The sequence below is a fragment of the Squalius cephalus genome, assembly GCF_949319135.1.
Source record: "Squalius cephalus genome assembly, chromosome: 4".
In the NCBI taxonomy this organism is placed as follows: Eukaryota; Metazoa; Chordata; class Actinopteri; order Cypriniformes; family Leuciscidae; genus Squalius; species Squalius cephalus.
The window spans coordinates 42,009,237-42,034,353 of record NC_137125.1 but is presented as its reverse complement, the minus strand read 5'-3'; the positions used below and the strand labels follow the sequence as shown (position 1 = coordinate 42,034,353).

Here is a 25,117-nt window from a genome sequence, read left to right as displayed (position 1 = left end):
GAGACGGTCTCTCCTCGCCGGAATCGGCCACGGGGCTGTGTCTGACAGGCTCACCAGCTCCGGGAACCAGGGTTGGTTCTCCCAGTGCGGGGCTATGAGGAGCACTGCGCAGCGCGTTTCCCTGATCTTTGCTAATACCTGAGGCAGCATTGAGATCGGGGGGAAAGCGTACAACGGGACACTGGGCCAAACTTGGGCCAGCGCATCCTTGCTCTTCGAAATGAACCTTTTGCACTGAGCGTTCTCGCTTGTGGCAAAAAGGTCCAATTTCGCTTCGCCGAAGCGGCGCCACAACGTCTGTACCGTCTGGCTGTGTAACGCCCATTCCCCTGGGGTAACATTGTCCCTGGACAGTTTGTCCGGGTCGTCGTTCAGGTGCCCGGGCACGTGCGCGGCTCTCAGCGAGCGCAGCGAGCCCTGAGCCCAGACCAAAAGGCGTTCTGTTAGAGCGCGCAGGGCTCTGGATCTGAGTCCGCCCTGGCGGTTCACGTAGGACACCACTGACATGTTGTCTGAGCGAACTAGCACGTGGTGTCCCCGCAAGTATGGGAGAAAATGCTTCAAAGCCTTCTCGACCGCTAACATCTCCAGACAGTTTATATGGAGGTTCCGCTCTGGGCCCGACCAGGGGCCGCAGATTGGTCTGCCCCCGTAAAGCGCTCCCCAACCCATGTTGGACGCGTCTGTCGAGACCACTTTGCGGTGTGAGATGACTCCCATTGTCACTCCCTGTCGGTACCATTCGGGCGCTAGCCAGGGCTGCAGGGCTGAGACACAGACCTGAGTCACGCTGACTTGAGCGCTGCCCGAAACCCACGCTCCGCGGGGTATTTTCGATTTCAGCCAGCATTGAAGCGGGCGCATTCGAAGTAAACCCAGCTGTAGGACCGCTGCGGCTGATGCCATATGGCCTAACAGCTTCTGGAAACGTTTCAGAGGGAGGTATCTGCCCTTTTGGAAGGATGCTGCGAGGTGTCGAACACAGCGCGCGCGCTGTTCTGACAGCCTGGCCGTCATCGCCACCGAGTCCAGTTCTATTCCTAGGAAGGAAATTGACTGACTGGGGATAAGTGAGCTCTTGGCCCAGTTCACCGAAAGACCCAGGCTTTCCAGATGACTGAGAAGCGCTATCTTGTGAGAGATGAGTTCCTCTTTTGACTGCGCTAGTCTTTCAGATCGAGAGATATGAACCAGTCCCTCGGGCGAATTAGCGCGAGGATCTGCCTGGTCGTAAGCATTTTGAACGGCCGTCTCATGAGAGCCCTGTTCAAATGTCTCAGATCTAATATGGGTCTGAGCCCACCGTCCTTCTTGGGCACGAGGAAATAACGGCTGTAAAGCCCGCCTCGGTCAGAGAAGGAGGAACTCTCTCTATCGCCTTTTTTTTTTTTTTTTTTTTTTATTTATTTATTTATTTTTTTTTTTTTTTTTCGTAGCAGCTTCGCTATTTCTGCATGAAGCAGATGGGCTGCTTCTGCGTTCACTTTCATTTCGGTCCGGGCTTGAAAGCGCGGAGGCCGACGACTGAACTGTAGCGAATAGCCCTGTATTACCGTGTCCAGCACCCATGTCGACACACCCGGAATAGCTTTCCATGCATTCGCACTCATAGCTAGGGGTCGAATGGCCTCTGAGTCCTGCCCGCTGCATAGCGCGGGACGAGGGAACTGCAGTGGCGGGCGCGCGGTGCGCGCCGAGACAGTGCTGCGAGACGGGGACTCGCTGATAGCAGTGACCGGCCGGATTGCGCTGAGAGAGCGCGCGTGAGTGTTTATAGCAGAGTGTGAACGCAGGGGAGCGGGCACAGGACTCTTTATTAAAACACGGCCGGTGGCAGTGGCGATATCTGAACCCTGAACGTGTGAGACAGAGCGAACAGCGTGTGGTTGTGAGCACTCGTGAGCGGGCACCTTTCCTACACTTAACACTCGAGCGGCAAGTGCGCGCTTTATGTGAGTGTGCTCTGTGGGGTACACAGGGGGAATTGTGCTTGTGTGTAGAAATGAACACTGGGTCGTGGGCATATTTACTACACTCAAACACCGTCGGCGTGAGCCGAATAACCAGAATTAACACTCTTTGCCAGATTTTCTGGGCCGCTGTACGAACAGCGTTTGTGTGCAGGCGAGCGAGTTGTATAACTGACTCATTGGCTGCAATACACACACTTTCTGCGTGTGAGAAGCTGGCCGCGAGCTTGGATCAGCGAACAGCATAAAAATTTTTGCTGCCAGAGCCGGGATCGAACACGGGTCTCTGGTGTGAAAGCCTGTTATTCTGCCACTGAGCCACAGGGGAAGAGTGCATAGGCTATCGGTTCGCTCGAGCATAAGAGAGTGCGGGTCATGTTTTTCGTCGGCGATAGCGTGCAGACGTGCGTGTATTATAACAGGCTCGTTGCTGCAACATTAACATTTTCAGCCGCCTAAACTCAGAGGGGGCTGAGAAACGTATGGGAATTGGAGAATGGCCCGGCCTCAGCGGGGCTACAAACATCTCCCTCCTCATTCCGCCGGTGAGTGAGGCACGCGGGGTGCTGAGCATTACTCGTGACCGTCCGCTCTGACATCCCTGAGAACGGCGCAGTTTGCGCGGGAAGCGGGGCGAGTAGCCGGAGCGTCGTCATGTTTTGCAGGCGAGCGTGTAAGGTAACAGGCTCGTTTACTGCAATATTAATATTTCCAGCCGCCTGAACTTAGAGGGGACTGAGAAATATGTGAGAAAGGCGGAAGCCAAGCCTCGGTGGGACTCGAACGCTCTCTTTCCTCCTATCACCGGCGAGTGACGGACGCGGGGACAGTAGCTTTCTTGTAACGTAAAGAAAACTAACCCCGCGACTGTCAGCTTCTGCAATCCCTTGTGAGCGGCGCAGTCCGCGCGGCTCGAACAGAGGGAGAGAGTGCGGTGAGAGCGAGTAGCCAGAGAGCGTTATCATGTTTGCAGGCGTGCGTGTGCTGTGACAGGCTCGTTTACTGCAATATTAATATTTCCAGCCGCCTGAACTTAGAGGGGACTGAGAAATATGTGAGAAAGGCGGAAGCCAAGCCTCGGTGGGACTCGAACGCTCTCTTTCCTCCTATCACCGGCGAGTGACGGACGCGGGGACAGTAGCTTTCTTGTAACGTAAAGAAAACTAACCCCGCGACTGTCAGCTTCTGCAATCCCTTGTGAGCGGCGCAGTCCGCGCGGCTCGAACAGAGGGAGAGAGTGCGGTGAGAGCGAGTAGCCAGAGAGCGTTATCATGTTTGCAGGCGTGCGTGTACTGTAACAGGCTCGTTTACTGCAATATTAATATTTTCAGCCGCCTGAACTTGGAGGGGACTGAGAAATATGTGAGAAAGGCGGTAGCCAAGCCTCGGTGAGACTCGAACACTCTCTTTTCTCCTATCACCGGCGAGTGACGGACGCGGGGACAGTAGCTTTCTTGTAACGTAAAGAAAACTAACCCCGCGACTGTCAGCTTCTGCAATCCCTTGTGAGCGGCGCAGTCTGCGCGGCTCGAACAGAGGGAGAGAGTGCGGGGAGGGCGAGTAGCCAGAGAGCGTTATCATGTTTGCAGGCGTGCGTGTGCTGTGACAGGCTCGTTTACTGCAGTATAGATATTCCCAGTAGCCTGAACTAGGAGGGGACTGAGAAATATGTTAGAGATGGAGGTTAGAACGGCCTTGGCGGGTCTAGAACACTCTTTTCTCCTTTCGCCGGGAGACGGCGGGCGGGGGGGAGGGGGGTAGCTTTCTTGTAACGTAAAGAAAGCTAGCCCCGTGACCGTACGCGTCTGCGATCCCTTGTGAGCGGCACGTTTTGCGCGGCTCGAACAGAGGGAGAGAGCGAGCCCCGCAATCATCCGCATCTCTAACACACCTTGTGAGAGGCGCAGTTGCGCGGCTCGACAGAGGGAGAGAGAGAGCGGGGAGTGGTGCGAGGCATTTGAAACAACGCCTCGTGTAAAGATACATCAGTAAAACACATAATGAGAAAGGATATATCGCCGGATAGCTGAGCTGGCACGGCAGGCTGAAGGCGGCGAAGATTCGTCCGGCTTCCTCAGGCTGTCCTAGGCTGGCTCGTTGCTGGTTTCGACGGCGACGGCTTCTCTCAGAGAGCAGCGATGCGAAGAGCTTCGCTGAAGAGACAGAAATCAGAGAATTAAGCCTCCGAGCCCTGTTTTTATACGCTCTGACGCCGCCCCTTCTGGCGGGCTGTGACGCGCGAGGGCGCGCGCACCCTGATTGGGCGTGACGTCACGCGGGGCTCACTGGTAGGCTTAAGCAGTTGCCGCGCGGCAGCCAATGAGCACGCAGTATTGCCCGCTCTAGCTCTGCTGTGCTGCCTGCTGCACTGCGTTGACAAATTATGAAAAATTAATTAAGGATAATTTTTTGGCTTCAGTATCTCGAGAAAAGATGACTTTTCCCGTAGCGTAAGTTCCTTACGCAATACGAGAGAACCTCTCGTAAGAGAACTGACTGTCACACCAACACAAAAACGGTGAAATAACTCCACATTACATAATTCTTATTTTTAAAACCTGTAACATCAAACTAATTAATTTGTTATATTAAGTATCGGTGACATAAAATCCATCTTGCAGATCTGCTGTGGTCAAAACTACCCTACAACTAGTACATCTTTATCAACCAATCAAAACACTGTTCCTTGTTGCCACGGCAGCTCAGCCTTGCTCCACATTAAGCTGAGCTATACATGGCTCAGAAACGTGAATCTCTACAGGAACGAACACATGCGCGCACAAATGCAGAGTCCTTTACGTCTGCTGTTGGCTTGTCTTGAGTTCTTTATCAGGTTTTTCCACATGCAGCCGCATGAATATTAAATAACATAATCCCCGCTCTTCCTGGCTACCTCTGACTGCTCTCAAACACACACATGCACACACCCACACCAACTTCATTCTTCTCCACATCCAAATGCTTAAAAAAAAGAGAAACAGTTCCTAATCTTACGCAATAAACCTCTAGTATGAGGCATCGACCTGAAAAGGAGCTTAATGGTTTGATAACGCTCTCAGGGAACGATGAGTTGGTGTCTTGGATAAGAGATGCTGAAATATTTCTATCCCTGTTCAGTCAGCTGATGTTCTGGATGGACAGACCGTCAGAGGACGACAGGAAAGGAGGATTCGGATAAAGAAGAGATCAAACAAACAGAGCAAACTGAACAAAACAAAGTTAAAAAATGAATAATGAAATCAGTTAAAGGAATATTTCTGGGTTAGAGAGAGATCGCCAGCATCTGCGATATGGTGTCAATTACCTCAGAAAATCATTTCTCTCGTCGCAGTTGGTAAAAACAAAACCCAATTATGCATTTACCGTGGGGCAAGTTTATACTGTAGCTGTTGCCCCACAGACTTCCATTGTACATGTATTAATGTTTGCTTTTTTTGTCGTTGTTTTAAGGATGTTACAATTATGTCTTTAACCAGGAATTTTCCTTTTATAAATTAAGAGAAAAAGAGAAAGGTTGAAAAAAAATGACAAAAACAAACAAACAAAGAAATGGGCTATCATTAATTTAGTGTGACTAATTAAATAACACAAAAAGTCATTGACAGCTCTAAAAATAAAAAGGGAAGGAGAAAGAAATAAAGGAAAGGAAAATGCAAGAAGACCTGAAAATGAAGTTTATGTGGATGATGGAAGAGACGGGAGGTATGAGGAAGAGGAGAAGGATGAAGAGGAGGACGGTGCGGGGTGAAAATGTGCCCCAGGGACCAGCGGCTAGAGAGGGACATGACCTAGAGGCGGAACAAAGAGGTCACAGCTTGGGAAGGTGAAAACACAAACACACACACGCACGCACACACATAATCAATCAATCAATTATGGTTGATTCTTTAATTAGAGGCATTTTTAATTGTGTTGAAATGAATCATTTGCAAGAATCAGATTATTTTGGGCTTGTCCTTTACCCATGACTTTTAGACTAGACTACTTTAACAACCAGTAGTTCACCTGTTTTGAATAAATAAATTAAATGCTGTTCACTCTCTTTACTTATTTATACTCAGCTGTAAATGACTCCGTTAAATTAGAATGGTTATTTTGTTGTTTTTAGTGTAAATGTATCTGTTATAGATTTTTAAAATGAGATTTTTTGGTCATACTTTAGATTAGGGTCAATTTCTCACTATTAACTAACTATTAACTACGACTTTTGCCTCAATAATCTCCTAATTACTGCTTATTAATAGTTAGTAAGGTAGTTGTTAAGTTTATTGGGTAGGATTAAGGATGTAGAATATGGTCATGCAGAATAATGCATTAATATGTACTTTATATGTACTAATAAACAGCCAATATCATAGTAATATGCATGCAAATAAGAAACTAGTTAATAGTGAGAATTGGCCCCTAAACTAAAGTGTTAAAGTTATCTGTATATTTAAATATATCTTAGCTCCTTTTTGCTAGTTTGTAGTGAAGCTAACTACTTTTTCCAAAAGGCTTGACATTGAGAAGTTTGTAGTAATCTAATAGCAGATTAGCTGCCAAAACTCTGCGAAACATTTTGAAGAGGTTTCATTTTTCAAGACTAAGCAAGTAGTCAAAAATAGCCTTAATTTTAGAATCACCCATATACAGTGCATTCAACCGACTGGACACATGGAGATGAACAGAACAGAATGAACAGAAGAGAGAAGGATTCCGTTCTCATGGAGCAACACAGCGTATCGTGTGTGTCCATATGGAGAAGAGGTACTGCAACATAATGAACCATTTCTCCTACACAAGGGAAAATCAATATCCGAGTACACCACACACAGCCACAGAGAATGCTGTTAGTGTTCAGGGTAACAGCGTGGACACACACACACACACCAACAATGGGCCTTATTCACAAAAAACAAGCAGAACAAATGTACGCTAATCATTCATAAATCCATTCTTACGTAAATTGTCACATAAGCACTATTCACACGGGATTAGTTGAGTTATTAACACAGGACGCCTGTGATTTCATGAACTGATTCAGATAGATCTTGAGATGAGATCATGAGATATTTGTAGTCCGTCTGTGTTACTAAGATCACAGTGTGTATTGTCCAAATGTGGGTGCTTTAAATTGGTACATTTTTGCCTGGTTTCAGAGACTAGTCCCAGACTAAAATGCATTGTTTGAGCTGTCTTAACACAAATAACTCAATATCTTAAAATATGTCAGTGCCATTGTTTTGTCTCAAGATGCACACCAGTAGTGTTTTATTCTAAGGCACGTTTATAAAAGCTACTTAAATGTTAACTAAGTAGCTTAACTAAGGCCTAATCCTGGCTTTATTTAAGCCCTGTCTGTGAAACCAGGCCTTTATAATATATTCTAAGTTTATACATTATTTATAATATTTTATATGCCTGAATGTAATGTAATTGATTAATGGAAGGAATTAAGAAGATTATCCTCTTTTTATGTCAGATGGGACGTCAACAGTAACAAACTATTATTTCACCCAGAAAAGTTGCAAAAAGGCACAAAATCCAATAAAGTTTCACCGACCAGAAATTTGAGAAATTTATTAGCTTTATTTAAAGTATTTAAAAAAGGCCAATATATATATATATATATATATATATATATATATATATATATATATATATATAAAATGCAAAAATACTGCCATCATACATATTCTTACCCGGGACTGGATGTCTCAGAGGATGCCCGAGTTAGCGAAAACTTATTAGAACAGGATTGAATGGCACAAGAGAGAAGGAGAACTGGATCTGAAAATGTTGCGAGCCGAATTTGAATCTACAAAGTCCATTTGAGCACCGTATCTCTCAGAGCATGCATGGTGTCCGCTACACCACAGCTCAATTTAAAGTGCCAAATTGGCCCAGTATTTATACTGTAATATCACATTTTATGTGGACAGTGATCTGGCCTTTAAAACAGATAGAGAAGTTAGGCTTCTCATTAAAAGAGGGTTATTTGGAGTCCTGCAGGCTGGACTCCAAACGCAACTGTTTATTTTCAACCAGGCATCCATCGTTTCTGTCCTGCGTGTAATCCAACTCCAACAGGCAGGGTGTGTTTTATTTTTATGACGAGCTCCCACCTATTCTGGGCCCTTATCCAGAGAGTGGTAATATCCCTGTCGGTGGCAGGGGGGAGAGAGAGGCACCGTGCCCGCTCTGGGGGCACTGGGACGAGGGCAGATGGAGAGGAAGGCTGCCCTGGAGGAAGCCACTTGCTGGAGCTCTGTGCAAACAGCCCTCATCAATCTCTTTCATCCTTAAACGCACTGAAGGGAGAGGAGATGGAGTGTGCCGTTTACAGATCAAACACTCACCTCACCGTCCCTCAGGACAGGCTGCGACACACACGCGCTGGCGTGCGTACAAACAAACTTTCACTGAGAGGAAGTAAATCTATTGCAATACTCCCAAACACACATTTCTCGATATTGCTTTTAAACATTCGCACGTGCTCATAAACAGACAATCATGCAAACATCGAAATCAATAAATGGCTAATAAGTCTATGTTCGTCTGTGCTGTTTTTTAATTGGTTTCCAAATGTCTCTAATTTCATTCACCAGAGGTCTTTAGATGGCATAGATATCAAATAGCTAATAAGGAAATATTACTCAAATAACAAAATTGACACAAAAATCGCTCATTGCTCTTTGGCTTTCTCATTTGATAAGCCCTCTAAAACAAAACAGCAATACAAAGTTAGGCCTAAAAAACAGAAACCGTACAATCAATTTAAATTACATTTACTATCTACTGTGTTAAGATGCGAGCTATAACGTGCAACACAACAATTTAAAGTATTTATCTGTCACGTTGTAGCTAAAATTTGAATATGAAGAATATATCATAGCAATATTATAAAAGAATATGGCCACATGTCCACCAAAGCGTTTTTAGCCAGCGTTTTTTATTCAGTTGAGACGCTTTGCTTGCTTGAAAACAATTGGAAAATACGCCAGCTACGTAAAAAAATATGATAAACAAATGAATGTTTTGGTATCATTTAAATATAAACTACTGATTTAAAAGTTTGGGGTCAGATTTCTATATGAAATGAATGCTGCACAACTGTTTTCAACATTGATAATAATAAAAAGAGCACCAAACCAGCATATTAGAATAATTTCGTTTGTTATTAAACTGTTAAATTAAAAGCAACAACTTTTGACACACAGCGGATAAACGTCAGTTTTAAAACAATGTTCCAAATTACACACATTCCAGCAGCTCTGTTTCCCATGATGCATCACTCAGCTTGAGCACACACAGATATGGGTTCAAGGTGTGCAGGCGTACATATGTACAGATGGAGGAGGTGAGACGGGCTGCTGTGTTAGGCAAAGTCAAAGGGCAAAGTCACTCACACTCTTGCGTATGTTGACGCGAGGTTTAGGGACAGGTTTGGAGGGTTTGCTGTCGAAGCTCTCGGGAAGAGTGGATGACCCGTGGCCGCTCTTTCTGGCCTGCAGGGCCAACTGATACGCCACCTCAAACGCCTGGCCCAACGTCAGGATAATCTCATAGGCTAGATTCTGTTAAAAAAAAGAGACGCTTTTTCAAAAATCACTCTTGTGGTGATCTAAAAATGTTGAAAAACCCTTCAAGATTTGAGTTCAATTCAGTGCTACTACATTTGGCAGCATTTTACCACTTTTCTTCCATAATTTCAGAGCTTAGTGATTTTTAAATGATTAAAAACATGCTTTAAGCATGTTATAAATTATTCATGTGTTGTGACTAGCTGATGCACAGACAGCTCTGTGGTGTTACTGTGACAGGCGGTAACACTGAAGACGTCAGCTTACTAAACAGACATTTTCTTTAAAAAAACACACCATAGCCTTTTAAGCTGACAAAAAGTATAGTTTGTATTTAAAATGACTACACAGATACTATAAAATGTCACATTTAAGTTTTGATGAAAACTTGTCAGACCTACCAAGTGTTTTCACGGACAATTTTTAGAATCTCATCTGAAAATAGTTCGGAACTTAACACTAATATAAAATATAAAATGAATATACATTTAAATAATCAACAATACAAATGAACAATAGGCTACTTTCTGTTTTGCCTCGTAATTTGATGATTCAATTTCAAACAAATTTTCTACTAATCTAAGTAATAATCAAATACATCTTCACCAATATATTATTAATAATTTCATTTGTATTTATGAAATGTGGAATTCCTCAAACATGGTTTGCAACGCTTGCGCGTTTGCAAGTGAGCATTAATGGATGTTTCATTTTTATTGATGCTTTATCAGACATGGGTTTATTTATTATCTGCTACTAACCACATCGAAAGCTGTAAACACGTGGCAGTAATGATGGCTGGATTTCAGGTCCTTGGTGATGTACGCAAATGTGGACAGATCTTCAGGGTCCTGCGCGGCACACGAGATATTCCTGATCTCATGCTCAGCTATGATGTTCTAAACATCGGAGAGAAATAAGAGGAAAAGAATCAGATTTAAATGCATATTTGTTTAACAGCAATATTTTTCTATACTACATTTCTACTAGGACTAAAATATGATTCAAAAACAGCTAATAAATTGGCTTAGAGTGGCACTTTTTGTGAGATCTATTCAACGCTTTGTCGGAACAATGTAATGCTCTTTATCTTTTTTTATTTAATGACATGCAATTTATTCTGATTGATTATTCAATTACATTTTTTACTGACTGACAGCCCTAATTTCTATCTTATAAAGGAAGATGAAAGTTCTGATTATAATCTGTATAAATTGAGACATTATACAGGTAACGGCAGATGATTACCTTGTTAGTGGCATCGATAAACTTGACTCCCTTATAGGAGACAGACAGTACTATGGTGGGGATCTTCTTCATCTGTTCTGTAGACTTCTTACGGAGAGGAAGAGAGGAGGAGAGATCAGCAGACAGTCTTACAGTCTCCAACATTAACATTCATGAGGCCCCATCACACACTGACTGAGATCTGCTTTATACAAACTCAAACACACACTAAATTATTTACACATAATGCCCTTCAATACCCTGCAATAACCCAGATAGAGTGCCATCTCATGAGACAAGTAAAAAAGGGACAAAATAACATTGTGCACTGTTAAAAACGTGGCCTTATTGGGTTTGAACGTTGATGACCGCATATAGTGTTGCTGGGAATAAAAATGTTTTAGCTGGTCTCCCACTCTGGTCAGCCAGTGGAAACCAAGCCGTCAAGTGCCCAAAACCTCTACAAAACCAGCAAACCTGACCAGGTTGGGAGATCACCTCATGCTGCAGGCGCATAAATCACATGCAGCCGAGGATAATGATGAACTTCAGAGATTCAGAATTCATTTTCATATATTCCTACGCCGTCATATCAGCTGTCAGAGTGGAAAATATATTCATCTGGACCTCATTTCCCCTCTCGCTCTCACTGTCAGTGATTTCCCGTGGATTAGCGCATCTCTACCGCTCTGTACCTGTCAGAATATTCCGCTTAAAACAGAGCGAGAGATAGAGGACCTAAATTTACACCTTCTGAATGTATTCGTGTGTTTGTGAAGAAGCAAGGGACGGCAGGTCTCAAACTTTCTCTGCCTCATCGAAATGTGCAGCGGGGAGCAGAAAGGAGAACAGATGGTGTTTTACACGGATTCAAACACAGAGCAGGCGAACTGTCCTGCCGTGTTAAATAATCTAATAGGAACGGGGGCCCGGGGGAAAAGGTAAGAAAGTAAGAAAAGGTATTTTGAGGTAAAGCTTAATGCATTTATTCACTGTGCTAAGTTATGAGAAATTTGTCGATTATTTCCCTAAATGTCGTCTTGCGTGAGTGTAAATCCCAAGTACGCCGTGTGCTCTCGTAGTCCTGTTTTCTCAATGACTGTGTTATAGTGACCTGAGGGCAGCAGGAGGATGACTAGACATGGTGACACAACTCTTACCCTCATTTTTGCGCAGGCATCATGCGTGGACTCTGTACCGCGCAACTCCTTCACCAACATAGACCCCAGATACTGCAGAACAAACACAATCAGAAACTGAGAAACTCGTTCATTTTTATTAATTGTATAATTTAGTATAAAAAGTATAAAAATAATAATTAACCATATACAGTATATAAATGTATGTGTATAAGACCACCTCAGTACTATCTCCCTAAGGTTTTCTTTTCCAGCAGTTGGTGTGCACAGATTGTGTGTCACTGTGAGTACAACTTGTCAGATAAATCAATAACTGAATGGAAATGTAGCCGTGTTCAACGAAGTGTGTAGGAACGGAAGAGATCGGTCGGAAAGAGCTTAGTTGTGCTGTGATCTGCTGAAGTGTTACGCTGCACTGCTGGGTATCAGACAAGGACAACCTTGAGAGCCAGCAGACTGTGTTTCACATGAAAGCAATCTGGAATCTACCATGCTGAGGTGTGACGGTATTTTGTAAAGCATTCCGTTAATGTAAAACCCAATCATTTTAAGACTAGATGAGACCGAAATGTTGACCGGCAAGACTGTCAGAACCTGTACTACTCATTTTCAATCGCAAAAATCTTATTTCCAAATTTACATTAATCACAGCTATATGATATTAATCAATCCATTTTTGTATTTGTAGTTTAAATTATTTTTATTTAATTGTATATTCCTCTGTATTTGTAATTCTTCATTTTTATTTCATTTTATTTAATTGTATTGAAATATTTTAATTTCAATATTTTTATTTGATTTATTTTACTTTTTGTATAATTCATGTATTGCACTATTTTAGATTTTAATTAATTAATTTAATTGATATTATATTTGCCAAGTAGAAATGTAAATGTATTGTTCACCAAAATACACTATGATGAGATTGGCTACCTTATGATCACCTAGCAAAGACGATTCGTGAAAGAAATGCAGGACAAAACATGATTTTTTCATAATAAGTCTGGACATTAAAAATATAGCTAAAAAAAGGCATGTCTGGTCACCCTATCAATAATCAAAGTACAGTATAATAATTGTCAGGTGAGCATCTCATTACTGACCTAATTTTAGGAACCATGAGAGTCAGAGTCTAATATCAGTTTATACATTTTTTAAAGCATATTTTACTACTAGTCAGATCAGCATTGAATGAGTTTCCTGATTCCTTCACAGTTCAACACTGGGAACAAAACTCTTGAACTTTGGCCTTTGTGGTTCAGGCACACATACATGCATGGATTCTGTTCATAAACTCCATCAGTGTTTTTGGCACTGGAGAATAAGCCAATCAAATTGATATGGCTGTTGCTAGGAAACAGAGTGGGTTTATGTAAGCTAATACTAGAGATGCTCGGGCCCAGAGAGAGCAGAAAAAACCTGTATTGATTGAAGGTTAAAACACCATTATTCACCACTGAATAACTAATAGACTCGTAGATAGCTTTCACGTTCGCTTTTCTCTTTCGTTATCTGATGGCTTACAGGAGCCCGCCAAGGCCGCATCCACTTCTAAATTCCTCGTACACTCACATTTCAAGTGTTTTTTGTTTCCTGTAGAAACATCTGAGAAACATTCATCATTTATCACTTATAAAACCCACACTTACATATGCTTCATAGTCACATGACTGGAATATAAGCTTCTCAGGATGGTGCTGCCAGTACTGCACCGGCGTAGATGATGTCGCCTCGTTCGGAGGTCGTAACGTGATTGGCTCGCACCATTCCCCTTGCTAAAAAAAAAAAAAAAAAAGTTGGAAGTGGGAAAAAATTTAAATGTTTGTAATTATATCAAGGTCCAGCATTTAGGTTACAAAAGCTGAAGCTATATATATACTTCAGGGTTCAGTAACTGAATAGCTGCTAAGCATTTCTTTTCTAAAGGCTTTTTGTCGCTCTTTCAATCTATTTCTTTTTTCCCTCTCTTCCTCTGTGTATATATATATAGCTCTTATGCTCATCAAGCCTGCATTTATTTGATCAAAAATACAAAAAAACAATTTATTACAATTTATTTTAATATACTTTAAAATGTAATTTATTCCTGTGATACAAAGCTGAATTTTCAGCATCATTACTCCAGTCTTCAGTGTCACATGATCCTTCAGAAATCATTCTAATATGATGATTTATTATCAATGTTGGAAACAGTTGTGCTGCTTAATATTTTTTGGGGAAATTGTGATACTTTTTTTTTCAGGATTCATTGATAAAAGTTAAAAAGAACAGCATTTATTCACAATATAAATATTTTCTAAAAATATAAATCTTTACTATCACTTTTTATCAATTTAGCACATCCTTGCTGATTAAAAATATTAATTTCTTTAAAAAAATAAAAATATATATATATATTTTTAACTTTTTATTCATCAATACATCCTAAAAAAAGTATCACAGGTTATAAAAACAACATTAAGCAGCAGAACTGTTTCCAACATTGATAATAAATCAGCATATTAGAATGATTTCTGAAGGATCATGTGACAGACTGGAGTAATGATGCTGAAAATTCAGCTTTGCAGCACATAAATAAATTATATTAAAATAGAAAACCACTGTTATTTCACAACATTACTGTCTTTTGTATTTTTTGATCAAACAAATGCAGGCTTGATGAGCATAAGAAACGTCTTTCAAAAACATAAAAAATAGCAAAGTTTCACACACAAGTCTGCTTATTCTGCTATAATCAGTTTCCTAGTTTTCCCAGTAGCACCTCAATGCAGTACACAAGATCCGAGGGGAGGAGTCGGATCTTATATAAGGGGTGGAGATTGGTAGGTTTAGGGGTGGAGATGGGTAGATTTAGGGGTGGGTTTAGGGATCAGGGGGTGGAGATTGGTAGGTTTAGGTATGTAAGGTGGGAGGAGTTGGATTTTATCCGACTCCTCCCCCCGGATTTTATGCTCTGCAGTGAGGACCATCTCAGTTTTCTGGCCTTTTTCTTAGTCTCTCTCTCCCTCTGTGATGATATATGGAACCACAGGGCAGGAAAAACTGATAAATAACAACGATAATAATAATAATAATAAAAAATGTAAATAAATATTTTCAGAAACTTACTAATAACATGATTTGTTTCAGCGCTGAATAATTAACTAACTAATAAATAAATAAATAAATAAATAAATAAAGTACCTTTCTCCAGCAAATTTTAAATATAGATTTTATCACTTTTCACCGAGTACATTTATGATAATCATAGATTTCTGGAGCGGAGGGTTCAGAGTGTTACTGAATGGTTGCTAAGCATTTGGTCTAAAGCCTTTTTGTCGCTCTTTCAATCTTTTTCTCTCTCTGTGATGATATATGGAGCCACAGGGCAGGAAAAAACTGATAAAGGCTAAGAGGAAGAGGACGTAAGGGCAACCTTTTGTCATTACGTTCGGTGCAGTAACTCATTCTATTCACAATCACGGCAAAACACACAGGCGCACACATCACTGATAAGCTCACAAAGAGAGATCTTCGCCAAAACACATTCACAACCGCAAACACGCTTTTACAAACCATGGCACTGATTTATTGAGATTCTATCAGGACACAAAGGTGCACAAAGCACAATTGATCACACCAACACACGCAGAGGGGAGTAGTGCACTTGACGCAAGTGCACTAACTCACCATACTGACTTGTGCCATCTGTCTCTCTAGTTTGGAGCGCGGGACGTCCTCGAAGTAGTTGTCGTTGCGTCTGCGTCGGGCGTCTGCCTGCATGATGAGATGCTGGACGTCCAGAGAGCTGGCGTTGGGGTAGGCCTGATTCAGAGACGGGGACAGCTGAGGGGGAGTGTGGTTCCCGGTGGGCTCCTGCGGGAGAGAGATGGAGAAATGTGGTTAGCAGGGTGGTTAGTGGAGAAACTGCCATGAGATGAATGGGAATGCTAATAGAGAGCTCATTCGAGGTCTGATTGTGTGCCTGTTTTTGGTTGATATTTGTGTTTGAATTCATTTTTTAGTCATATGACCCACTGTTTCTACGTCAGACAGCACTGAAAAAGAGGCTGAGGAGGCCTAGCCGCGTTTAAGAGCAGCTGTCTGATCCAGCCTGGAAGATCAAGTTAAATCCCTGGAGCGGATCAGGCCATAAGAATGCCAACGCTCTCAGGATAAGAGCAAATCACACAGCAAGTGACATTTTCTGTTTTCCTAAAAACATTTCTCTCTATAAACATTTTGAGGAACAGGATAAAAAAACAAAAAAAAACAATGCATACACACACAAACATAAAATACAACATATATTATGGGTGACATTTAGGATGAACATTCAATTTATCATTCTATCGTTGACTGAAAACATGACAGCCATAGTGTGAGGGGATTTTCTGATTCATACTCGCCCTTAGAGAGATGGCCCGTGGTGGTTTCTGTGGAGGGTCTTCGTGCAGTCGATCTCCAAGTGATGCGAGTATTCTTTTCCTGTGGCCGATCAAATTAATCTTAAGAACCTGAAAAAGAGAGAGAGAGAGAGAGAGAGAAAGTGAGTGCTGTGCATTTAGTCCTCTGTACTTTGACAAATTCACTACAGCCGTGTCACTATTGCAGCAGAAAAATGCAATTCTTATTATCACCACAATCAAGTTTCAAGCCAACATAACTTCCTGGTTTATTTCATAAAATTAAATAAAATTAAATAAAATTAAATAAAATAAAAACTCAATAATAATACTAATACATGAGTTAAATAAAATAAGTAAATAAGTAAATAATGATTAAACAAACAATGTTTTCATAAACTTTAATAAAAATGTAACTTGCTCCAGTATATTTCCTTTCCCACTGATGTCACCTAGACCACACAGTATATTGTATAACGTTAACTCATGTTGGGTTTGCAATAAATTGTGAACAGTAATTCTTGCTGACTTGCTGACTACCCATGTGCTAAATCCTCTAAAAAAGCCCTATGCCATATATCAATAAAGTAATTGCATTTTGTTCAGTACAAACAGTGCCTTCTTTCCATAATTTCTTCAGTGAATTGAGTGTAAAATTACATAGACAGCATGTGCAAATAAATTAGACGGCCTCTTTATGTTCACTTCCTGTCCACAAGAGCTTTTGTATTATTGTCTGGGGTGCATCAGGGGTGTAATAATAATAATAATAATAATAATAATAAAAGATGGTCACTTAAGAACCCTGGTCAATCTGATGCAACCTAAAGAACACACACACACACACACACACACACACACACACACACACACACACACACACACACACACACACACACACACACACACACACACACACACACACACACACACACACACACACACACACACACACACACACACACACACACACACACACACACACACACACACACACACACACACACACACAAAACTCTTTCTTTTGCAAACTGTCCTATTTCTTTCACTCTCACCACAAACACACACACACACACACACACACACACACACAACCTCGATGAACAGGGAATTACTCCACCCAGTTAATGAGCATACATAAAGACTGAGCCATTACTGTAAACCAGGTTGCACAGAAACATCAAATGCATGTGAAGAACCCGCTTTAGTCACAACACAGAACACACAAGGTGTCTTCTCATTGGCTGCCTTATTCCTGTCCCTATAGCAACAATATTCTCTAGCTTCATTTATAATGATCGCCACTATTTTACCCTAGAAAATTGAATCAATGGGAGGATATTTCCTTTCAGCACAATCATGGTTTTCAATTACGACATAGCGTCCGTGAATTGTCTGTCAGGTGACCTGCATGATGCTGATGAAGGAGCAGGGCTCCCACACGTCTTCACTAATAAAAAAATAAAAAAAACACTCTTATTTGCAAATTAATCACTTGAATGAATTCTGTGTGTTTTTGACTGATTCACTGAAAAAATAAATTCTCGAAATTCAGACACCTTTTGAGCAGATTAAATATTTTAGAGCAGATCAGCTTGAAAAATATACATTCAATACAGAAATTTCCATTATTTCTTTTTTTATTTCCATAACACAATATTAAAATTCCCTAAAATTGACAGCTTTTTCACAATCTTGGAAAGAGTGTCATTATGGACTGAGCAAACGTACATAAAAGCTGCAGTATTTATACTGGGGTCTGAATATGTAACAGACAATTTAACCGAATTTTACTGATTGTTTGGAGACACTGTTATAAAAAGTAGTCCAGTATACTGAAATTCTTGACTTATTCCTGTTTAAAGGTGTGTGAATAAGGTGATAAGGTATGTTTATGAGCTATTTTATTCATACATTTAATTCAAAATGAAAATTAATTAAAACACAATTAATGAAAACCATACATCCATAAAATGATTGGAACCCCTAAAAGGTTCTATAAAGGAAGCACATGACAGAACCATTTAAGGTCCCAAATAGAACCTGTATACATGTTTAGTTCTCAACTGTGGACTAAACATGTACATTAAGAAAAGGTTCTATTTGGAACCTTAAATGGTTCTGCCATGTGCTTCCTTTATAGAACCTTTTAAGGTTTAGTTCTGTTTAGTTTAGTTATGTTTAAATCCACATCTGGCCAATCAAATATAGTACCAAAAACAGAAAGTAGCCAGTCCAAGAAAGGAAAAACAAATGTTTGCAGGCTACATCATTGTTCATACTGGACAAAATACATCCATCTTCATGTGCAGAACTACTTACAGGAGCCACGCATTTTAACGTTCTGTGTTAAAGATCCCGTGTTTCTCTTCAAAGCCTCTCATGTCTAAAATCGATTTGTGTGAGGAAGTTTTTGGACTGTGTGCACCAGAGGCTCATTAACCCGGTTTAAACCCTCTGGAGAATGCACAAACAAGCCAATCTGAAGCAGCCGGCAACCGGTCTCCCTCAGGCCCATGCTGGCCAGATTACAGGTGGTTAGGGCAACAGAGACTGGAACTGGACAGAAAACCCCTCAGGACTACAGCAGGATGTGTGCTCGCTGAAATTAGACATTTTAGGAGTTTAAACCACACAAAATGTGATTTCAATGTGCCTGGAGCATTCACATGAGAAATAAAGCGCAAAAGAACACTGCTATGCATGTCTGATATAGTCAGACTTGTGCTTTTGACTATTGACATAAAGTCTGGTCCACTTGCATGTTATTCTGACCATGAAATATTCCTGCTTAGTTTTTTGTAGTGCTGGGCAATATAGAGACATAAAAGTACATATATAATACATACCTTTTATTACTTACATAATTCAAAACCACTTAATACACACGGTCCAATTTAGGGTATGTTTTTATCGTATTCGCTGATATATTTAATTGTGCATGTTCATTTCATCTATTTTTATATTTTTACCTTTGCCGTCATCTAACACTGATAAAGTTATTCTTTAAAAAAAACTAAAATTGTAGTTATACTTTAAATGTAATCTTTAGCAAATCTCAAAATGAATATGCATTTTTCATGCTATTTATAATAATGTTATTCCTAAAATTACTTTAATTTTAGTATTTATAGGCTATATGTATTTATTTAAACAAAATAGTATAGAATTTTAATATTGACAATAACATGCAAATAATTCTTTATTTTCAAATGATTTATAATCAAAAGTTTGTATAGACCTTTGATTGTAGCATTTTGACTAGAAAAGTTCCTTGCAGGCAATAATTAGCAGCCCGTGTAAACTTTTGCAGTAAAGCCAGCCAATCAGAACAAAGCTTGCTATCTTAAGAATGCTCATGCCATTCTTGTAGCCAGTGTGCATCAGAGGCACAGACTACAGATACGCAGAACTTAATATGAGCTATTTATATTCCCGCACGCATGCCATTGCAGGAAACGGACAAACAAAAGGAGAGAAAACAGGAGGAAATTAACAAAGAGAGTATGCAGAGTGTGTAAGGTTCAGTGCTGCCTTACTGCAAGACAGTAAAAAGCAGAGGAGATTGAATTTCATTTAAATGCAAATGTGTAGTAGAGCAGGCAGCAGCGAAGATGCAATGTGGCATAGAGGAATACTGTACAGACCGGACGACCGGCTCTATCACACGAGAGGCGCTCGGATGATATGCATAAGCCTCACATTAGACATGCAGCAGGGGTGATAAAGAGAAGCAGCCATGTGTTTTAATCACTGCGACTGCTTGTGAACATCACCGCACCGCCGGGTACAGTATGCTGACTGCAGTCCTGTATCTTAAAGCTACTGAGAGCTGCATCCTAATTTACATACTAACTGTACTATACAAGATCAGGATTCATAGTGCACTGAAAATAGCATGCTAAAGGTGCCTGGACGGCTTTCTCTGTAGATTTTCATGTATACGTGAATTAGTGGGTTAATTTTGACCAAAGGCCCTTGAAAAAGACTTTGTGACGGTTCTCTTTCGACTTTTTCAGTAGTAGTTTTTAAGTGTATGAACCTCAAAGTAATAATGAGGCGCCTTAAATAAGCATGAGCAAAATACATTTGTTTAAACCGTTCTCTTATACAAATTGGTGCATTCGATTCAATTCGATTTACACATATTTGTTAACTTCACATTTCATGATTGAATTCAAAGGTAATCCTTTAGCTAGATGTTAACCCTATACAAACGATACATTACTAAGAGGTCTGTTAAAATAGTTTTTAGTAACTGATATAAAGCTAAAAAGAACATTAAATAAATTTAAATAAAAGAAAAAAATAAGTAAACTTTATAAGTACTTTATATATGTTGCTCTCAGTCTATAATTTACCTATGAATAAATTACTCTACTGTCGCTGCATCCGAAATCGAACACTTCCCTACTATATAGTATGTGAAAAGCAGTACACCAACAAAGTAGTATGACTGAATACATATTCGAAAAACAGTAGGCAAAAAGTACCTGGATGACCTACTGCTGTACTTCAGCAAAGATGCGCATTAGATGGACACTTTACATTCCCATAAGGTCACAGGAGAGGATTTATGAATGGCAGTGAAGCAACGCAGCTGACGGTGGTAGGTCACATGACAGCTAAAACATGGCGGATGTAGTACGTCGGAATTTCATTCATACTATCCATATTCATACTATATAGAACATACTTTTTTAAACGGTCGCAAAGTAAATACAAATTGAAATAGTAGACAGCAGGCTATGCGATTTCAGACACACCATGAGACACTTAAGCAGAAAGAACAGAACCTGTTAGTGTGTAAACTCTGACTGAGAAACACACAGTTGCTTTTCAGGACAATATAGTGCATCTGCCGTTCTCCAACAGCACACTGCTGACCTTTCAAAACCAAAATTTTAATTTGCGACAAATGAATGCAGCCAAATGAGTGTTTATCTGCCAGCCAGTTAGGCCTATTTGACACCTAATCAGGCAGATCCTCATTGTGCATTCATTGGACAAAGAAAATCAGGGAGTGTGTGAAAGATTTGGCCGCTTTGTGAAAAGAGAGAAGCACGCACCAGAGAGGCCATTGACATTTGTACACAATAACTGGAGTACTGCTAAAACATTCATCCGTTTCATGCGTAATGGAGTCTTGTGCGGTCTCTTCCTTTCTGTGGGTGTAATTGCTGCAGTGTTGGATGTAAAATGACAGTTAATCCCATTAGATTAGAGAAAGTGAGCAGGAAGCAGGTCTGAAGAGGGATTAACCTCTGCGGTCCAGCGGCAGGAGAGTAATCTCCACACCAGACCCACACAAACTTCAGTCTGAAATATGACATGGACATCCTTTAAGGGGCTGATAGACACACACACACACTTTTATACCAGTTAAATATGCAGAGACAACCATACAGTATGTACATCATTCGGCAGCTGATTCTCCACAAACATTTCTCATTTCCCCAACTACTAAATACATTTTTACTTATAAACTAATTGAAGTAATTTAATGCCGGTTAATGTGAATGTAAATGCAGTAATAGTAAATAATTACTTTTTTTAACCACTAAAATTTGAATAATCAAGATGGTCTCAAAGATGAACTCAAAAAGCTTCTTCAAAAAAGTGGTTGTCAGCAGTATTTGGTTCCATTTTCGTAAGTAATGTCCACTTATCATAATCCAATCGATTCTTGATTGATCCAATCTTACAATCGTCTAGTTGAACATCCAAAATCACTCGGAAATACGTCATATGGGTATGAGCTGCAAATACCGTTTGAAGACTGCAAAGCGAAAGGTTAAAACTCCATACGTAAAATGTCTCTATAAAGATCAAGCTCTTTTTTAAAGGTCAGGTCAGGCCAAAGCAATACTCCACAGCCACATAACTCTCTATGATCTCATTCTGGAGGCACCAGCAGACATAAGTAACAGAGCTCAGAATGAGTTGTGGTATGGATGAGCAGTTCCTACTAATTGAGGGAGCTGAGGCGCAGAGGCCTGTCTGATGGGGAGGATGTGAATACAGTACTGTTTGTGCTTACAGCAGCATTCGTGCATTGGATTTTAATGAACTGGGAAGCACAAAGTCCTACTTATTCGCCTGCTCACTCAGTTTTCCACCTCTATCCCACAATCCAATGCTCCACATCCCAACAATCATCTTGCCAGTAACCAAGATCACCATCTGAATAGTCCCTATTTTTAGTTTTAGTTATAATATCTTTAGCATAACTGCTTTAAGAGACACAACTTCTCTGAGAAGGTTTTAGCATGCTGACATGCTACAGTGTATTCACAAACAATAACAACCACAACCAGTGTATTTTTCCTATTATTTCTTTTAATTTGATTATTCTTAGCATCACTGCTTTAAAGAGGAAGAATTAAAAGACAATTTCTCTGAGAGGGTGGATTTAGCATGCTAACTGCTAACATGAGCATTTCTAAGACTATGCGAACTGCATGATCCCCCCCCCCCTCAAACCAGTTCAGTGCAAATCCAACCCTGCAGCCAATTTCATTGGTAAGTATTTAGTTTTAGAATTTATTTAGTATTTGTTTTAGCATTGTGTGGGCAATCAGCAATGTGATTGAAATGACCAATGACATCTTTATGGGGATTGGGGAGGAGTTTGCTCTAAAACAGTTTGGGGGAGAAAATATAACTTACCAATGTTTACTTTTAAAACATGACTGCTACATTCGATTTCATTCTGTTCCTTTCTTCCTTAAGGCAAGACACTACAGGTGAATAGGGTAAAATTTTAAAATAATAGATATCACCATGAAACTTCCTGAGTTAATTACTTGCACAAGTAAATAAAAAAAATGTATTACAAGTTTTTGAAATTTGTATGTTTAATTATGCAAAGTAGGCATTATCTCATCAAATATGTGCGATTTTGCATACATTTTCGGTAGATAGATCTGAACATATGATAAAGCCAAGTGCAAAATTCTTTTTTCATTTTGTTTACACGCAAGATGAAAAATTCTGAGGAATTTCAAGATATATGCTTTCATTACCTAGGAAATCAAAATATACTGTCCATAGCCTTAAAAAATTGATTTTCGCCATATTTTTTATTTCACATAAATCAAGCCAGGAATAATTTATTAACACATCCCTCTGAAAATATCTTCAGAATACTGCTAAGTAGTATAACTGGGTAAGTTTGGTGCTACATATGCTGAGATGTCTGTACTGGAGAATGACAAAAAACTCATTTTGAGAAAACGCATTTAAAGATTTAAATAGCTCTAAATGAGATTTCGTCATTAGCTTTAAATCCCCCTTTGGACATTCACGATTGGCTACTGATAGAAAGGAAAAGCCCATATTTGGGTTACATAGCGTTGTGCAGGAGACTCAGAGCTTTACAACGATACCGGTCATGACAGACTTCAGTAAACAGACGGATCTCGGCGTGTCGCGCTGGAATGCTAACTTCCTGGTAAATTCGGGAGACTTACTGCCGCAAGTAAACAAAATGTAATAAAATAAACATCTTAATGTATATTTTCAACGTTTTCTTTATAGCAGCTTGAAAGAACACATATTGAAGGAGTAAACTAGCCCAAAATCTCAAAACTGACCACTGCATGAAAATCGATGTTTTTGCCTGCCGTGTCTCGACTTAATCGTTCAAACAACCCACCGACTAGTCAATTATCAAAATAAGTTGTTTTTCACATTGCTACCACCACCATTTCTTCCATTGTTTTTCTCTCTCTGATGGGCAACATGCGAAGCACATTGATTGGCTAATGAGCTGGAAAGCTCACATGATTGGTTGAATGACCTTTAAGCCCACGAGAACCAGCCGTGAGCACTTTGGTTTCTTCTGCTTGACGTCACCCTTCCATCTCAATCTCTCTCAGTACCTCAATATTTTTTTCTTATGGCATAAAATCTTTCCCTTGAAATGCAAAATACCATGTGGCGTGTCTGCCTTGCTACAGCGGACTGAATGTAGAGAGCCAATCACAGCAGACATAACAGGTTTTTATTGCCAGCATTACTAGCCAACACAACCCACACAGTGAACGTAATGAGGTCTTGTGTACGTGTGTGTACATTGTGTCCACAAATCTTCCTGATCTCCTGCGTTCTGGGGCTACTTTAGCGGTCTACACGGATTTGCTTGGAACAGCACTAATTTGTTCGTTTTTCATCACTAGTATTGGCGGTTTTCAGGCCACTGAAGGACGTCGGTCCAGTGTGATGCTGCTTGGTGTCCAGTCACAACTAGCCTCCTCAGGAGCCAAATCCAGTACCAACCATTGCAGGTATGATTCAAACAAGCCCGAGGCCACCATCGTCACGGCAACTCGCCGTTATCCGTCTCAGATCCATTTATAACCAGCGCCTCCCAACCAGGGGACAACTGGAAAGGAACCAGAGCCTGCCAGTTACCTAGCAACTATGGAGCGAGTGCTGGTGCTATGCGTAAAAATCCAGCAGGCCTCTGAGGCAACGTAAAGGATATACAGCAGTGCGCCAGACCAATGCTGTGAGGTTTGACTGTGAGTGAGGACATGATGAGCCAATGAGGGGACGTGTCACATTTCTGCCTTTACCAATGATAATAAGGAAATGCAGCGGTGTGAATCCTGCTCTATGCAGGGATCAGAAGGAATCAAGAGAAAAAGTCAGCTTCCAACACAAAGACGAGGAGAAAAAAAAGACGTCATGACAGTTTCTCTCGTTTCTCTCTCACTACACACGCATTCTCACTCTTTCTCTCACACACTCCTACTCATTCTTGCACACGAACCCATAGACATGCCAGACCAAGAATAAAACTGTGGAACATGCAGAAAAATCGAGCA

At 40.7% G+C, this 25,117-nt stretch overlaps 2 protein-coding genes across 11 annotated transcripts in view; one reads left to right on the top strand and one right to left on the bottom strand.

Moving 5' to 3' along the window:
• The window catches only part of apaf1 (apoptotic peptidase activating factor 1), a 45,506-nt gene extending 40,260 nt beyond the window's left edge, over positions 1 to 5,246 (top strand). The window contains exon 28 of the mRNA XM_079869800.1: positions 5,088 to 5,246. Coding sequence (XP_079725926.1) covers positions 5,088 to 5,204 — 117 coding nt within the window. The 3' untranslated portion in view covers positions 5,205 to 5,246. The remainder of the gene's footprint in view (positions 1 to 5,087) is intronic.
• anks1b (ankyrin repeat and sterile alpha motif domain containing 1B) overlaps positions 1 to 25,117 on the bottom strand; it is a 170,790-nt gene that overhangs the window by 5,517 nt on the left and 140,156 nt on the right. For 4 of the 10 annotated variants that reach the window (XM_079869802.1, XM_079869806.1, XM_079869807.1 and 1 more), the window contains 7 exons: positions 16,290 to 16,397; positions 15,571 to 15,756; positions 13,551 to 13,676; positions 11,923 to 11,994; positions 10,784 to 10,870; positions 10,297 to 10,434; positions 9,362 to 9,529 (listed from right to left, as the gene is read on the bottom strand). In XM_079869802.1, the coding sequence (XP_079725928.1) occupies positions 9,362 to 9,529; positions 10,297 to 10,434; positions 10,784 to 10,870; positions 11,923 to 11,994; positions 13,551 to 13,676; positions 15,571 to 15,756; positions 16,290 to 16,397 (885 nt within the window). Of the gene's footprint in view, positions 1 to 5,632; positions 5,759 to 9,361; positions 9,530 to 10,296; positions 10,435 to 10,783; positions 10,871 to 11,922; positions 11,995 to 13,550; positions 13,677 to 15,570; positions 15,757 to 16,289; positions 16,398 to 25,117 lie in introns of all 10 variants that reach the window. The other 6 variants (XM_079869804.1, XM_079869808.1, XM_079869810.1 and 3 more) reach the window with 3 other exon arrangements.